Here is a 16,446-nt window from a genome sequence, read left to right as displayed (position 1 = left end):
GGCTCACAGCATGAAGGGAAGTCCATGGCGGAGGGGGAGATGGGGTAGCAGAGTAGGAGGCTGCATGAGTGAGAGGGGAGTGCTTGTTCCATGGGCTGTGGCTTCCCACCTCTGACCCTGGTGGCTCTGTGCTTCCTCACGTCCTGTCATGCTGGTTAGAAACTGTCACTGCAGGAAATCAGCAGATGACACCTGCTGGCAAAGTGTCTGTTCACAGATCTGCTCTTGTTAGAAAAGAACACCTCCTTTATGGAGAAGCTTCCCTTGTTAGAATTTGAGAAATACTACAATTAAGATTTTTAATAGAACTACAATTTTATTTACAACTTTCTAGTTTCGGATTAAATCATAAATATCTATGGAGTAGATGAGACATTTGTCAGAAACACATTATGAACTGTTTAAATGAGAGTGATTTCATACTAGTGTGGTTGCGTATCGAGTGTGATTTCTTGGCTTTATCAATCATACCTCCTTCCTCTCTGTAGACTTTCTGCCGCCCACTCCCTTTCCTTCACTCTCTTCCTTTGTGTGTCATTTTGAGGCAGGGTCTCACATAGCCCTGGCTGACCTTGAACCTGATGTGAGCCACTTTTCTCTGCCTCCCAATGCTGGGGTTCCAGGCGAATGCACCAATTTCAGTTTGCTTTTCTGTTACTGTGATAAAACACACTGACCAAAAGCAGCTTGGGGGAGCCGGGGTTTATTTGGGTTCCACTTTAGGTCACAGTCTGAGGAAAATGGGGGCAAGAACAAAAGCAGGAACCATAGAGGAACACTGAGTACTGACTTGTTCGCTGTCCTATGCTCAGCAAGCTTTCTTACACAGCCCAGCCACCCACAGTGGGCTGGGTCTGCCTACATCAATTAGCAGTCAGTAGAAGGCCCCAGTCTGCTGGAGGCTGTCCCTCACTTGAGGGTTCTTTTTCCTAGGTGACTTTATGTTGTGTCATTGATAATAAAAATTAGCCAACACAACCCCACACCCAACTACATCAGTATTTTTTGAGTTTAAGTAACAGGTCTTCTTTAAGGGTATATAAAAATGTATATATCCTCAATATTTACTTCACTTCTTCATTATAATAATGCTGGATATATGTGAACATAAAAATTAAATTATTCATGTTTATTGTCTTATACCACTGTAAACTCTGGTTACTAAAGACAAAATTTTCAAACAAATTTAAATGATTAATTGAATGTGGTAGTTGAATAATTTGTAATGTGAGAGAATGAGTTTTTAAATAATATTTTTATTCTTTGAGAATCTCATACAATATTTTTGAGCATATTCATCTCTTGTACCTTCTCCTAGATCCAACCCACCTCCCTACTCACCCTACTTCATATTCATTCTCTCTCTTCCTCTCTCTCTTCCTCTTCCTCTCCAACCCTCTGAGTTCATCTTATGTTGTCCGACTACTCCCAGCTGTGGAGCCTGTTCTGGAGTATGGTCGGTACACCAGTGTCACACCATTAAGCTACTCTCTCTCTCCCTTGGCAGTTATTAAATGCCAATAGCCCTTCCCCCGGGGGTGGGACTTCATGCTCATTTACCTTCCTTCATGCTAGGATTTTTGTCTTCCTTGAGTTTGATTGGATCTCTTCCGTGCTGACACAAATTGCTGTGACTTCCTGTGTGCAGCTACCCTGCTGTGTAAGGAAAGCACCGTTTGCCTGAAGTCATCCAACCCCCTTTTCACAAAGATCGCTGAGCCTTGAAGGGAGGGCTGTAATATGTATGTCCCATTTAGGGCTGAGCAATCTAAAGTCTTTATTCTCTCACATTGGCCGGTTGAGACTCTCCATGTTGATTGCCATCTACTGCAAGAAGTTGTTTCTCTGATGAGGGTTGGGAGATGCGTTGATCTGTCTATAGGTATTGCGTTGTTATTAGGAGTTGTTTTAGTACTAATAATCATTTAGCAGAATAATAGTTCACTTCTAGGGTCTATGACCTTCCTGTTCTCTTGGCCACGTTAACAGTGCCGAGAGATTCCATTTCATGAAGCAGGCCTTAAATCGGGTCAGAAAATGGTTGGTTACTGTGTGACAGACACTGTTGCACCAGTGGGCACATGTTGCCAGGCAGCTGTTCCTGTAGCTCACAGGATTCACATCTGGGTGAGGAGGTTTTGGTGTTTGGCACTGTCAGTACTTTGAAAGGTAGCCATAGAGCTGAAGCTTCTAGGTCTGTACCTACTTGCTTTCTCAGTGTTCTGTGGTTCAAGTAAGTGGTGGCTTCAGCAGTGCGGTCTCACTGTACGTTTCTGGAGGGTAACCAAGAGCATTGGCAGTAGCTTGTTAGGTTTGGGGGTCTTTGGGATGCCACTAGCCAACAACTCAGAAAGAAGTAACTCATCTTGGTTCTGGAGATGGGGGGACAAACAGGACACCAACAGAGGAAATGAGTTTTAAATGTTTTGAGTCAATGATGTATTCACACAGTTCAGAGATAAAGCTGTTAAGAGATGCACAGGGGAATGTCTCTTTCCTTTTCATCCTCTCTACCTAGTTGCCAATCTGTCTCTCAACTAAGATGATCCAGTTTAGCTTTAGCTCTATCCTGTCTGCAGAGGCAAGCTAGATGACCCTGGGCTTCTTTTTTTTGTTGATTAGAGATCCAGTTGAGATTATACAGAATTCTTTCCTTTCTGTAGCTGAACTGAAAATACATTCCATAATTTACCAACCAATCCTCTATTGTGAGGCGTTTTGGTTGATTCTGGTGTATGGAATTATTAGCAGGTATCTTTGAAAGCATATCCTTTCCTTGCAGGAGTTTGAGTTTTGTATCCTAGTTAGTCTTTGCCTTTCCGTTTCTCTCAGAACTACAGCTGGGATGTGAGCATGTGTACTTCAATCCTTAATTGGCTCAGGCCTGTCTGGTTTGCCTGTTATAATAGTCAGCCTTCTTCTTTCTTTCTCCTTTCATATGTTCAGTTTGAAAAATATTGTCCAAGAAGTTAACAAACAGATAAGATTCCTTGCTGGAAAAAAACTACAGAATTATCAAAGGAATTTTGATGGAATATCATTGTAGAATGTGCCATGATATAGCACAATTTTATTTATTGTCTTCAGTTGTTGGAAATGTTGATTTCTCATACTCCTTTCCACTTGCGTTTCTTTCTGTTTGTAGGGACATGGTTTGCATGGGGTAGGAGAGATTGTCCATATACCGTTCCCATTTGATGAAGCAGAGCTGCAAGGAGGTACCTTTTGAATTCTATCCATTTGACTTTATCGTTATTCCTGTCAGTCATTGGTGGAAAATGACAGGAAGTGAGTTCTTAAAAATTTAAATTCTGTGTTTTTACCCTTTGCTGTTAAAAGAGTTGGCAGAAGGGAGTTTTCAGTTATGTGACTTTCTGCCAGTGAACTGTTAGACAGCCAGTTAGACTATTGAAAGAGTGCCGTGTGTGTGTGTGTGTGTGTGTGTGTGTGTGTGTGCGTGTGCGTGTGCGTGTGCGTGTGCGTGTGCGTGTGCGTGTGCGTGTGCGCGTGCGCGTGCCTTTCAGATGAAGAGAGTAAGTGTGTGCTTTTCTAGATGGAAGAGTTTCTGTATGTGGAGCCTTTTAGTCCTTTCCTTTTATTGTTGGGTTATTTGAAGATTGGGAGAGAAGACAAGGTACCAGGAACCATTATGCTTAGAGAGTATAACCCACCTTCTTTTTCAGAGTACTCAAGACAAAGTTTGTGATGTGTGCACTTGGTTCCGCATGCGTGCATGTGCATGTGTGTGTGTGTCCTCTAGTCCTCCATTTCTTCTAAATTCTAAGGACAAAATGTTTGTTTTGAAGATGCCAGACATCTTTCACCTTTCAAAATGTCAAGAATTGATTAGCAGGAGCTTGTGTGAATTATTTATTAAAAGGGGGAGGGCTATCCTCTTATATTTTTTTCATTGAAATCAACTTGGTTTAATGTGTGAAAGTAATTTAAAATAGTAAAATGTGCATTAGTTTTTGGTGCTGTGTCGCATGATAACACTCCATTAACGTGCTGTTGCTGGTTTGTTCTAGAGTTTAGCCGTGCCAGCATGGGTGTCCATAAAGCACTGCAGATCTTGAGGAAGAGAGTGGACTTGCAGCATTTCTGTGGCTATGTCACCATGCTGAATGCTTCTAGCCAGCCTGCAAGTCGGAAGCTCAGTGACGCTTCTGATGAGAGAGGTTAGTCACATTTGGGTTCTCTGATTGAAATAGCTGAGTTTGAGTTCAGCACTGTCTTTAGGTGTGAACCCCAGCACACCTCCGTGGGAATGTTGTCATGAAGAAATAAGAATGTGACCTTCTGGGATACAGAACTGCTGCTGGCTCAGCCTTTTACCATTGCAGCTATGTTCATAGGCTTTGCATCAGGTTAACTTTAGGAGCGATGATTTCAAAACCCACGCCATTTTGTAAAAACATTTCCGAAATAGACTTACTAATTTGCAGATTCCATGAATTATATTAAGAGTCATTTCTTTCCCCTCTTCTTTCTTCTTAAAAACACATTATTGTTATTTTATGTGCACATGTATATGTGCACTGTAGCTGGGTGCCTGGGGAAGCCAGAAGAGGATGTTGGTTCCTGTGGAATTGGAGTTAGAGGCAATTGTGAGTCTATGTAGGTGCTTGGACTCGAACCGAGGTTAGATCCTGATAGCTGGCATTTTTCCTGTGAGTATGTACCCGGGTTCACTAAACCTCTCTCCAGCCTGTTTTTAGTTCTTGATTTTGTTTGGATCTTGATACCTTAAAGCACAGATTACAACCATTTCCTGTGCGGCCTTCCTTCCTCCTTCCATCTCTGGGCTGTCCTGTGTGTCCGTAGCAGACTAGATCTTGGTTTGCAGTTGTTTCTGCTCTGACATGGGAGAGTGCATATAGCTTTGTGTGCCATGGTACCAGCTCTGATCCTCCAACTCTGAAAGTGACTGTCACTGGTTGACTGTATTTCATGCCTTCAGTTTGAAATTCCCAGAAAATGTGCTTAGTAGTCAGCCAGTGAACTGGGTTGGCTCCCATTTAGTGTCAGTGTACTACCCGTCAGTTCTTTAAGACATATGTTCCACAGACATTTAAACAGCAATTAACTATTTTAAGTCCTGGGAGCATTTAATTTTTTAAGTCCAAAGTGTAAAACCTCAGTAGGGAAGATAAATGAATCTGCCTGCTCTGCATAGTTAAAAGGCTGAGAGGGGACAGGGGACTGCTTAGAGTCCACATGGCAGACAGAAAAGGCGCCATGGGGAATGCATCTTAGAGAAGGCAAAGTTGGAACAGAGCTTTGAAAAGTGAGAAGTTAGCCAAAAGATGGTTGCTTTTTTGTTTTTGTTTTGAAAAGGTAATTAGAAAGCAGAAAATAGCCGGGTGGTGGTGCACGCTTTTAATCCCAGCACTCGGGAGGCAGAGCCAGGCAAATCTCTGTGAGTTTGAGGCCAGCCTGGTCTGCAGAGCGAGCTCCAGAACAGGCACCAAGAGAAACACTGTCTCAAAAAACAAAACAAAACAAAACAAAAAGCAGACAATAGTGTGGCTCATTTTAGACAAAACAAAGGAGTTGTTGGTGAATAGATGAGTCCAGAAGGTGGCTAGGGGATCTCATGTTGCTGAAAGATAGAGGGATTCAGAAAAGAATTTTGAAGACTACTCAGACTGCAATGCGTATTTTCCTGGACGTGGGGATGGTTTTAGGAATGATGGAAGTGGCCATCCGAACTTGTGTTCTGCTTTGTGACTTTGGATTTTTTTAGCTCATGGTTGATTTTTGACCTTGGGAAATTTTACACACATGTTAAGATCCTTCGTGTTGATGGCTATCAATCCTTTTCACATTCACAAACTTATCTCTAGACATTTGTCAGGTGTCTGCTGCTTAAGCCAAAGACACCAGTTAGCCTGTTTCCCATTTTTTAAATCATTTGATGAGAAGGGAGAAAGAGGAAGTGACATATCTGTGAGGTAGAACATTTGGCCGCAGCTTTCTTTAGATTGTGTGGCTGACTGTAGAGAGCGGTTGTATCTTGGACTGCCCTTAACAGATCTTTCTTTTTCTTTTCTTAATTTTACTTTTTTTTATTGTTTGATAATTGATTTTTTTATTTTTTTGTCATTGTTTCCTGAAGTCCCCTTTTGTGCTAAGACTTACTGATAATTTCGGGTGAGTACTCGAGTCCTCATAGTGTTTTATATCCTTTAAATTATCAGGTGAGGCTGATTTGGCTTCTGGTTCAGATGTCAATGGGAGTACAGAGTCATTTGAAATGGTCATTGAGGAAGCAGCTACAGATTTGGCAATAAAACAAAACTCTGGTAAGATGTTAAAAAAATCTTTTTGCAACTTTTTAGGTTCCTTTGTGGGGCTTAGCTCTTCTGTTGAGCGGTTTGCATGTTGTTTTATTATTTACAGTGGAGTTTTGTGTTAATATGGTTCTTCTAAGAAACATGTTCATGCACTTTAGAGTGATTGAAGTAATATAAAGTATTGCTGAGGATAATGACTTCAGTTTCATTATTTGTATGATAAATACTCCATTTTATCATCTTGCAGATGTCCTCTTCTACTCCTTTTGAGCAAGTTATTACCTGGAACATTTAATGAAAAGCTGTCTATCTTTTCCCCAGACACATGTACATAATCAAAAGACACGCTCTTCCACTTTGAGATTGATGGCCCTGTTTAAGTCCATCCCTGCTTGAACTCACTAGTGGGTGTCATAAGGGTGGGAGGGCCCGAGGCCTCAGTTTGGAAGACCTTGCTGCTCATACAGAATATGTAAGTGTATAGTCTCAAGATGTCTGTGTTCTTATTAGGGGCCACAGCAGAAGCAGATTGGGTTCCTCTTGAGCTGTGTTTTGGAATTCCTTTGTTCAGTTCTGAATTAAACCGGAAAGTTTGTCAGAAAATAGCTACACATGGCCTTTGCAGAAAAGAGAGGTAAGGGCTTGTGTTCTTCATCCCTGTTTTTAAGTTGTCATTGATGTTGCTCTGCTTTGCGTTTTTGTTAATTCACACATTGTCCTAGTTAAGATTTCTGTTGCTGTGAAGAGACACAAAGAGTGGTTTGGAAGAGAGATACCCTCAGAGTCCCCCTTTTAAACTTAGGAAAACAAAGTTGGCCAGCAGATCAGCTTAAGTCATTTGACTTAATGGAGTTTAGATAGGAAAGTGTTCAACTGATAATGTCAACAACCATTCTCTGAAATAGCCTGTCAGAATAAAAGTATAAATATTAGTTTGGGGCTGAAACCGTCCATTACTTACTCTCTGCACCCTCTGCAGCCGTGAATCTTGGCATGCACCCTTGTTCCCTGGAAAGAGAAGCTTCTGTGATTATAAGGCTGGAGTGCGTGTCTGTGGGTATCCGCATAACTGTCAGAGCATCCTGACACTCGCAGTTTGCTAATCAGTAGTCGCTCGCTCTTCTCTGACGCCTCTGCTTTCTTCTGCCATGGTTTGTGACCAGATTTGTAACAACAGGGATGCTCTAAAGGTTCAAGGAATGTTGAAGAAGAGGGGATGAATATAAAATACCATCTCCTGGGCAAGACACAGCCATTGTAATCACAAGTGATAGCAGATCAATGTGGATGCCTGCACTGTTTCTGTAGAAGGATGGGCCGGCTCATCAGCAGTCAAGCACAGATGGAGGAGGAGCAGAGGGGTCCCACGCTTCACTGTTGGACTGTTCACTGCTGATAGATTCAGGGAGAGGGAAGCATTGCCTTCAGTTGTGTACCAGGTGGCGGCCCCTCCAGGCGCCAGTGTATAGTTAGGATTCAGTGCTTACACAGGTGGCTTTAGGTAAACTTAATGGGTCACCAAAGTCCTGAAATTGGGAAAGGAACAGGTAGGGATGAGAGGATTGGGAAGGATGGGAAGGAGATGAGCGAGGGATGGGTGGAAAATAATCAGAATGCATTGTGTGTGTGTGTGTGTGTGTGTATGTGTGTGTGTGTCTAATAACCATTTTTTTTAAAAGTGTAAGTACTATGAAACTTCAGAGATTGTCCCTGTAATTTGTACTAATTTACATATCTGGAAAGTTATGTATGGCAAGGTTGTGTTAAATGTGCCAGATATTTTTATTAGCTTGTTTTATTTAATATTTATATGTATTAACAATTTAAGTAGATCTTTTGGAAAAAAATAACTTCAATTTTGGTTATATAAACCCTGCTCCTTGGTACCAACTTATGTCTTGATCACTGTTCTATTTGCTGTGAAGAGACACCATGACCATAGCAACTCTTATAAAAACATTTAATTGGGGGCTTGCTTACAGTTTCAGGGACTTAGTTCATTATCCTCATGGTGGGGAACGTGGTCACAGCCATAGTGCTAGAGAAGTAGTTGGGAGCTACATCCTGATCTGCAGGCAAAGAGAGAGTGTGAGTGCACCTGGAATGGGCTTTCGAACCTCAGAGCCCACCCCCTAGTGACACAAGACCAACAAGATGTCCAACAAGACCACAACTCCTGGTCCTTCTAATCCTTTCAAATTGCTTACCACTCTAATGGTGTTATGAACCTGGGAGAGCAGGGCCTAAGAATGAGGTGGACAAAAATCTCATGCAATAGCCAACTTTAGTCAGAGCATCAGACAGTTTATTTATACTCTGAGGGTTAAGAAGAATCACACAAGCAAAGTTCTCACGAGTTCAAGCTGTATACAGTCACGAGAACAAACTGCACATGGCAAAAACATGTTTTTCCATAGAGGCATATAAACAAATAGCACTAGCCAGCTATAATAAATGTTCTACAGTAAACTCATTCCTATTGGCCACATTGGGGAGGGCCACGAAAGCACATTCCAAGAACAGTTCTTGTGTTTTTGACGAATCTGAGGTCACAAGACTTTTGTTTTTTTTCTTAGAATTTTGTCACAAGCACTCAGAATTCTGCTCGAATGACTCCTTGGATTGAGATGTCATTCTTGGACCTTGTTCTGACATAAATAATGCCATTCCCCGGTGACTAAGCATTCAAATATATCAACCTATGGGGCCGTTCTTACAGCACCACATTCCACTCCCTGGCCCCCATATGATTTGTAACCAAATCATATTACAAAAATACATTCAGTCCATCTTCAGAAATCCCCATAGTTTATCATAGTCTCAACATTGTTTAAAAGTTCAAAGTCTCTAAGACTCATGGAAATTTTTTAGCCATAACCCTGTAAAATCCAAAAGCTTATCACATACTTCCAACATACAGTGGCACAGAATATTCATTACCATCCAAAAGGGGTGGAAAGGGTAGTAGTGAGAAAATACCAGACAAAAGCAAGACTGAAAACCACCAGGGCAAACTCCACATTCTATATCGCCATGTCTGATGTCAAAGCACTCTTTGGATCTCCAACTTCTTTCGGTTTTGTTCACTACATCACATTTCTCTTGAGCTGGTCCCATACCTGGTCTGTAGCTCTCTTGGCAGGTATCCCACTCTAAAACTCTAAAGTCAGAGCCGTGGCCAAAGTGTCAAGTTCTGCTTCTTGATGGGCTGGAACTTGGCCTCTTTGTTAAAGTACATTTGCATAAGCGTTCTGTTTTGATGGTTTCCTTCACTGACTAAACTTTTCATGAATTCCTTTTCACAAGTTGAAAACTTAGCTGGTGGAGTCTTGTCCCGAGGACACCACTCCCATTTTTCCATTTAGCGTCAGGCTTTTCATCTCCTTGAGCACTGGACTTGTCTCCAGTACACTTTCTGGTGCTCCTTTTCTCCTCACACTACATTTTATATTTCTCTTTGTTTAGTTTGTTCCCTTTCCTTACAGATCTATGTAAGAGTTGTTACTGATAACCACATGGCAGTCAAGACTAGGCTGTCTGGACATCTCTGTCAGTGCTGTTAATCCGGAACATCAGTTTAGCCTCAGGAAAAAATTTAAGACAAGCACAAAAAGCAGCTGTTTTCTTTTTGTCAAAATATCACAAGAATGGTCTCTAGGGCAGCTTCCTCTCTGAAAACTTTTGGGCCAGGAAGTCTTAATTTACATTGTACCTAGCACCACTGTCTTCCATGCACCCACTAGTATGGCCCAATAAGTCCTGCTTTCCTAACCCAAAGTTCCAAAGTCCACATTCCACCAATGAACAGCATGGTCAGACTCATCACGGCAATACTCTACTCCCTGTACCAACTTCTGTCTTAGTCACTGTTCTAGTGCTGTGAAGAGACCATGACCATGGCAACTCTAGTAAAGAAAAGCATTTAACTGGGAGCTGGCTTCCAGTTTCAGACCATGGAGCATGGCAGCAAGCCATAGTACCTGAAAAGTATTGAGAGCTGCAGACAGGCAGGCAGGCAGACAGACAGACAGGCAGGCAGGCAGACAGACAGGCAGGCAGGCTGGGGGTGGGGGTGGGGCAGGCCTGGGTCTGGCATGGGCTTTTGAAACCTCAGTGACATACTACAGGGCCAAGCCTCTTAATCCTTCTAATCCTTTCAAATAATGCTACTCCCTGGTGACTAAATGTTCAAATATATAAGCCTGTGGAGGCCATTCTTATTCAAACCACCACATGAACTTATATTTTAACTTAGATCTAAAGCATGGTATTTTATTTAAAAATGGCCTCCTTTTTGTATACTATTAGCCCCATTGTTAAAACAGGTAAAATTTTTGATACAATTACTTAAAGATTTTTATGTTTTATTACATTGTATATTCATACATTAGTTATTTAAAATGATAAAATTTAACTTGTAAAAGCTTACTTTTCACCGTTATATTTAGTTAAAAATATTTTTTTCTCTCTTTTTTTTTTTTTTCAGCCTTCAAAGCCTCTTACATTCCAGTAGAAAACTCTCTCTACAAGTCCTTAACTTTGTTCATTCATTCCAGGTAACGTAAGCCAAAACATGCAAATGGTGTTGATATAGAGCTTTATAATATGTGAAAGGCTTTTTTTAAATTTGTTTGATCTTGAGTCTCCTCAGTATGAGGCTGTGTGACCAGCATGATTCAGGATGTTAATTGACTTGCACACCTCACTGATCTGGCCTTCCTAGACAAGGCCTGGCCTCTTCATTCTGTACCGGGTTCATTCAGCCCAATAGGCTTGACCATGTGTTGCATGTCACGGATCCTGCATGCTAGTGCGGAGGTCAGGCTGTGGTGCTTACTTCTCCAGTACCGCTTCACTGTTGGGAGGGGTGCTGGGCAAGTCAAGGTCAATGGTGTGGAGAAAAAGGATGTTCTGGGCTTTATAGATTCATAAATAAACTTTGAAAATAGAATATTCAGAATATCTGATTCAATACTATCAAGTCAATATTTTAGAGTTTTTTTCATTCAGTAAATACTTGAGTCTACCCTCTGCCAGACCCTTCACCAAGTGTCACAGAAACTGATAGGGAAGACATTAGTGGAGCATGTGATATTGTGTAGACACAAACATTAATGTTTGTAAGTAATTACAGATTTCAATAAGTGCTTTGAGGGAGCTATAATCTGAGAGAGTCTGAAGGAAGCCCCAATTTATAAGATGAATCTATAAACTGAAGCCGATAGGACAGAAGAGAGAGAATGGTAGAGACAGACAAACAGACAAGAGGTGCAGAGGTCCTACTGCCAGGAAAGTGCTGGGCACACAGGAACAAAAGGCAGTCAAGGTGATAGAAATATCCTAAAAAAAAGTCGATGAGGTTGAAGAGGGAGGACCTTCCTGAATGAATGCCAAGAGACATGGCTGAAGACTAGTGAAGGAAAGAGACTGTTTCTGGTGGAGTGAGTGCTTTAAACGGAGTGGTAGTGTTGGAGAGGCACAAGCTAGAGGCAGGGTCCATCAGATGCCCTTGTAATTGCCTGAGGAAGACATGCTCTGAGTACTCTTCACTGAAGGATACCTGAAATGTGCATGTACTCCTAGTAAAGGGTTCTTTATTGTACATGTACTATCATAACAGTACAAAAGTATAATGTAAGGATTCATAAACAGGTGGTGAAGTTCTGAAATGCTCAGTACTCTGAACCCCCTAGCCCTGGCAATGTTGAGTGCTGAATCATTGAGATATGTTCTGAAGATAGATATACACAACTTGATAAATTAAATGAAAGGGAAATAATGAGGGTGTAGTAGGAAGAAGTAAGACTGATTCTCACACTTCTTGTTTAGCCAAAGGAGTGGAATGGGGCAGGCTGGGGAAGAAGCAGGGATTGGGCATGGTAAGTGTATAATGCAGGGAAGACACTTCAGAACCGTAGTCAGACCCTTGGATGCTTGGGAACATGCGTCTGAACCTGTTCATCTGAGAAGCCCGGGAATACGTGCTGTTCAGGTGTGGAGTGGGGTGACAGCCTCTTTATTGGCCTTCTGCTTTCAGGTACCCCTTTAGCTAGGTCCAATTCTGAGAACTTACCTTTTATCCCATCATCCCATAGACTATTTCTGATTGTTTTCAAAGCATTTCTTATAAGTGCTTGTCATTTTTTACATATTAATGTTTGCTCTTGTTTTTGGTAGTTCTCTCTGCTGTGGTGATATAGTGTAGCCTAATAAAACTTGCTTGAAGATCAGAGAACAGAACAAGCCACTAGATTAAACATAGATGCTAGGATTAAAGGTGTGTGCCACCACTGCCTGGCATCTATGTTTAATCTAGTGGCTGGCTCTGTCCTTTCATCTTCAGGTACATTTTATTAGGGTACACAATATATCACCACAACATGCTATGAACATTTCTCAGGTAATCAGGTCCATATATTTTTCATCAGTTCTGTTTCTTCGCTGAAACTCAATGTGAACTATTTCTCCTGTTCTTTGGTTTTTTAGGAAGGTGCTTCAACTCTGGATCTTCACACGGAGCCCAGCTTTCCAAGTGTGCTTTCACAGTCGTCCTGCACCGATACGGGAGTTCCACTTCCTGCCAAAAACTTAATGTTTAAAGATGGCGTCTTGTCAGAGTGGAGTGGACGCTCACCTTCCTCCCTTCTCATTGCTAACCTCCATTTGCAATAATTTGATTACACCATGTATTGCTCACACGTTCTGCCTTTTTTCTTTCTTATGTTGGCTTTCCGGTGTCAGCCATCAAGAGCGTCCTGCTGCTGCTGCGGGGCAGTTCGCGCTTCGCTGGTGGGAATGCTCGGAACATGCTCCTGTTTGCTGAAGCCGCCGCGGGGTTGCACATCCTACTGCAGGGACGTGCTTCCCAGCAGCCAGCACTGGGTTTCTACCTTGAGACAATCTGCATTTCTTTTATAAAACTGAGGGTGTACTTTATAGGCTTTAGATGACTGTTATGTTTATAAGCAGTCACTATGAATATTGCAGTGGTAGTTTTATATGTTAGGTTCTCAGACATAAACCTGGTTTAATTTTATATTTTGTTACCTACACTACGGGGATCACAGGAGGAGATGGAACTCTTTCTTGGGAAGGCTTCTTGGTTCTTGAGGTAGTCACGCTAGAAAGTGGCAAGCATCCAGCAGAGAGAGGTCTGTACCAGGGCATTAAGGGTTCCTGTGGCTATCTATAAATTATGTATGCCAAGTGAACATGATTGAGGGTATGTCAGTCAGCACAGTTATGTAAGGTTGTCTTAACTGACTATTCGTTGACATCTCATGAAAAGCTTTGGAAAACATTCTATTTTTAAATGATGTTTGTATGTGGACTTCTGTTGTCACTCAACTTGGGCTTTATATTTTCATAGAGTCTTTATGGAAAAATAGTTTATTTTCCACTTGTAGTTGGGTCTGTGGCGTGTCTCATTTTGTCTGTAGCTTTACCAATGAACTGTTAGGACAGTTGACTTTGATTTCAGAGCAAGGATTGTGATTGGGAATTGCACATCAGGGCTGTCTTTGGACTCGGCTCCATGGTGAGGCGATTCTCATACACAGCACCTGGACCCGAAGCCTAGGCACACAGCTCTGGGGACAGTGGGAAGCACTGACTGGCTTCCCGTGCTTCCTCGGGAGTTAGTTCTTTTAGGATCTCAGATGTCAGAATATCTGGAGCCACATGCAGACTTTTCAGGTCACCCTCCGGGGGGATTGTGCAGTGTTAGTTAATCTCCCCTTGGAGGGCGATGGTGGGCTAGTGTGAAACTAACCGAGGGAGCTGGTCCAGCAGCGTGCCTGGCACACTCGAAGCATCAGACTGCTTGAGAATGTTTGAGCCTGACAGTTTTGCTGATGGCCTTTGTTATTTATACAACTGATGTTTGTGTACTTAACAAACTTCTGGAAGCATATGCCTTTCTTGAAACCGTTAAAGTGGCCATGCATTTAATACCATGGCCTATCGGTAGAATTGAGTATTTCGGACCAGGTTCCCTATAGCACAGTTAGTGCTATGTTTGGAGTAAATGCAGTAATGTTTAGTTTTCTACTTTGTCTTGTATAAGGTAGAACTCTGTGTATGTCAATTTGTCTGTAAAAGGAAAAGTACATAGTAATATTAAAATGATTTCTATGACTGTGAATCACTCATTTATTTTTCCAATAACTGATACTGTACATTCCTAGCTACTAGCTATATGTGTATGTAACTTTTACAGTTTCAATGGAAAGTTGTGTTTCTTTGATCAGGGCTCTTTAATCTCATTTTAGCTTGCTTTGTTTGAGTTAATTGTATTTATCCTTGTATTAGCCGTCGAACGCCAACTCTAATGATACGTACACTAATAAAGAATTGAACATTGTAGTTTCGACAGTGAGTCCAGTTATTGCTGAGTTTATAGCTTAAAATATGGGAGGGATTTGCTGCTACAATTCGTTTGCAAAACATTGAAGGAAGAGATGGAACCTAACCGCTATCATGAACTTCAGGAACAATACTAAAAAGACACATTTCATCTCTGGTTTCTTGTTTGAAATGGGGAGAGTGAAATCATCAGATCCCAGCTGATGCACCCAGTCTTATGAGGGACCATTTGCATTTTTAGAGGAGTTAAGGTGATGTTTGTGCTTTGCTTTATGAATATGACCCATTCCGCTCATAGCTCATGCACAGGTGCCTCTTAAGTTGATTAAAAAATAAATAAATAAATAAATACAGATTTGTTCTTTGCCAAAGAAAACTGATAGAGGTTGTATCCAGTTCCTTTGCAAATGTTTGATTTCATTTGGCTTTGTACCACCCTCCTTTCCTTTCCTCACCCTCACTGTAGCTTGACCCATGGCAAACAAACCTTTAGAATCCAAGAAAAAAAAGAGCTACTAATATAACAAAGGGCATGCAGTTTAGGAGTGGGCCAGTTTCACCTCACCGGTGTATCTGAAGAAGTGCAACCTATGTCATTTAAGAAGTTAGGGTCAGCTGATTCTTAGAGCAGTGGTTCTCAACCTGTATGTAGATCTTGACCCATTGGTGGGGTCGGGTCGAACGACCCCTTCACAGAGGTCACAGCCCAGAGATCCTGCATATCAGATATTTACATTACAATTCATAACAGTAGCAAAATTACAGTTCTGAAGTAGCAACGAAAATAGTTGTATGGTTGGGGGTCACCACAACCTGAGAAACTGTATTAAAGGGTCACAGCGTTAGGAAGGCTGAGAATCACTGCCTTAGAACCTTGTTTAAAATATGTAACCAGATGATCTTGTATTTGTTTGAGGGAAGTGATTTCTCTTATTGAGTGTTTGGTTTTCTCTGCCATTCACATTCATTTTTTATGTTCAGTATTTCAAATACACTTTGTATTAAAGGATTTTAAAGTACCAAAACTGTAACTCAGTACAGTGGATTGTTTTCTGTTATGACGTTAATATGATACAATGAAATTGTATAAAGTGTTGTCAATTTGATTATTGACATGAATAACATGTTTACAAATAAACTGTGGTGTTGATCAAGTTGCCATGAAGAGTGTCTGATTTTCTGAGACTTCTTAATATTAAATACACTTGGCTTTTCAGCCTGGCTTTGCGGTACTTTTCTAACTAACTTTTAAGTTTTGTTCTAATATCAGATTTGCAGGAAAGTTGCCAGGCTAGGCCATGGATGTTTGTGTCTCCGTGCTGGCTAGTTTTGTGTCGACTTGATACAAACGAGTCACTTGGGGAAGGGGAACCTCAATTGAGAAAACGCCTCTACCAGATTGGCTTGTGGGCAAGTCTGTGGGTGCTTTTTCCAAATTAGTGATTGGTGGACCCAGCTCGCCGTGGTTGGTGCCATCCTGGCCTGGTGGTCCTGGCTGCTATGACAACGCAGGCCATCACTGAGGGAAGTTAGGGAAGGAACTCTTAGAAGGCAGGAACCTAGAGGCAGGCACTGGTACAGAGGCCATGGAGTGCTGCTTACTGGCTTGCTCCTTGAAGCTTGCTCAGCCTGCTTTGTTCTACTAAAGAGCTGAGAAGAGTTGGGGGGCTGAGTATGATTAAAACACATGAAATTCTCAACTAATAAAAATGTTTAAAATTTTAAAAAAAGGTTCACATAGAGCATAGACTCCAGCCTCTGGTCCAGCTTCCTTCCAGTATCCCAG

At 41.6% G+C, this 16,446-nt stretch overlaps 1 protein-coding gene across 1 annotated transcript in view; it reads left to right on the top strand.

Annotated features, from left to right (window-relative positions):
* The window catches only part of Fam91a1 (family with sequence similarity 91 member A1), a 43,185-nt gene extending 27,360 nt beyond the window's left edge, over nt 1-15,825 (top strand). The window contains exons 19-24 of the mRNA XM_006990667.4: nt 3,146-3,218; nt 4,029-4,178; nt 6,201-6,305; nt 6,807-6,930; nt 10,783-10,852; nt 12,783-15,825. Coding sequence (XP_006990729.1) covers nt 3,146-3,218; nt 4,029-4,178; nt 6,201-6,305; nt 6,807-6,930; nt 10,783-10,852; nt 12,783-12,968 — 708 coding nt within the window. The 3' untranslated portion in view covers nt 12,969-15,825. The remainder of the gene's footprint in view (nt 1-3,145; nt 3,219-4,028; nt 4,179-6,200; nt 6,306-6,806; nt 6,931-10,782; nt 10,853-12,782) is intronic.
* The last annotated feature ends 621 nt before the right edge of the window (nt 15,826-16,446 follow it).

Source organism: Peromyscus maniculatus, chromosome 20 (genome assembly GCF_049852395.1).
Source record: "Peromyscus maniculatus bairdii isolate BWxNUB_F1_BW_parent chromosome 20, HU_Pman_BW_mat_3.1, whole genome shotgun sequence".
NCBI classification, from domain to species: Eukaryota; Metazoa; Chordata; class Mammalia; order Rodentia; family Cricetidae; genus Peromyscus; species Peromyscus maniculatus.
Note: the sequence above shows the minus strand (reverse complement) of the source record. Positions and strands in the feature narration are given on the sequence as shown.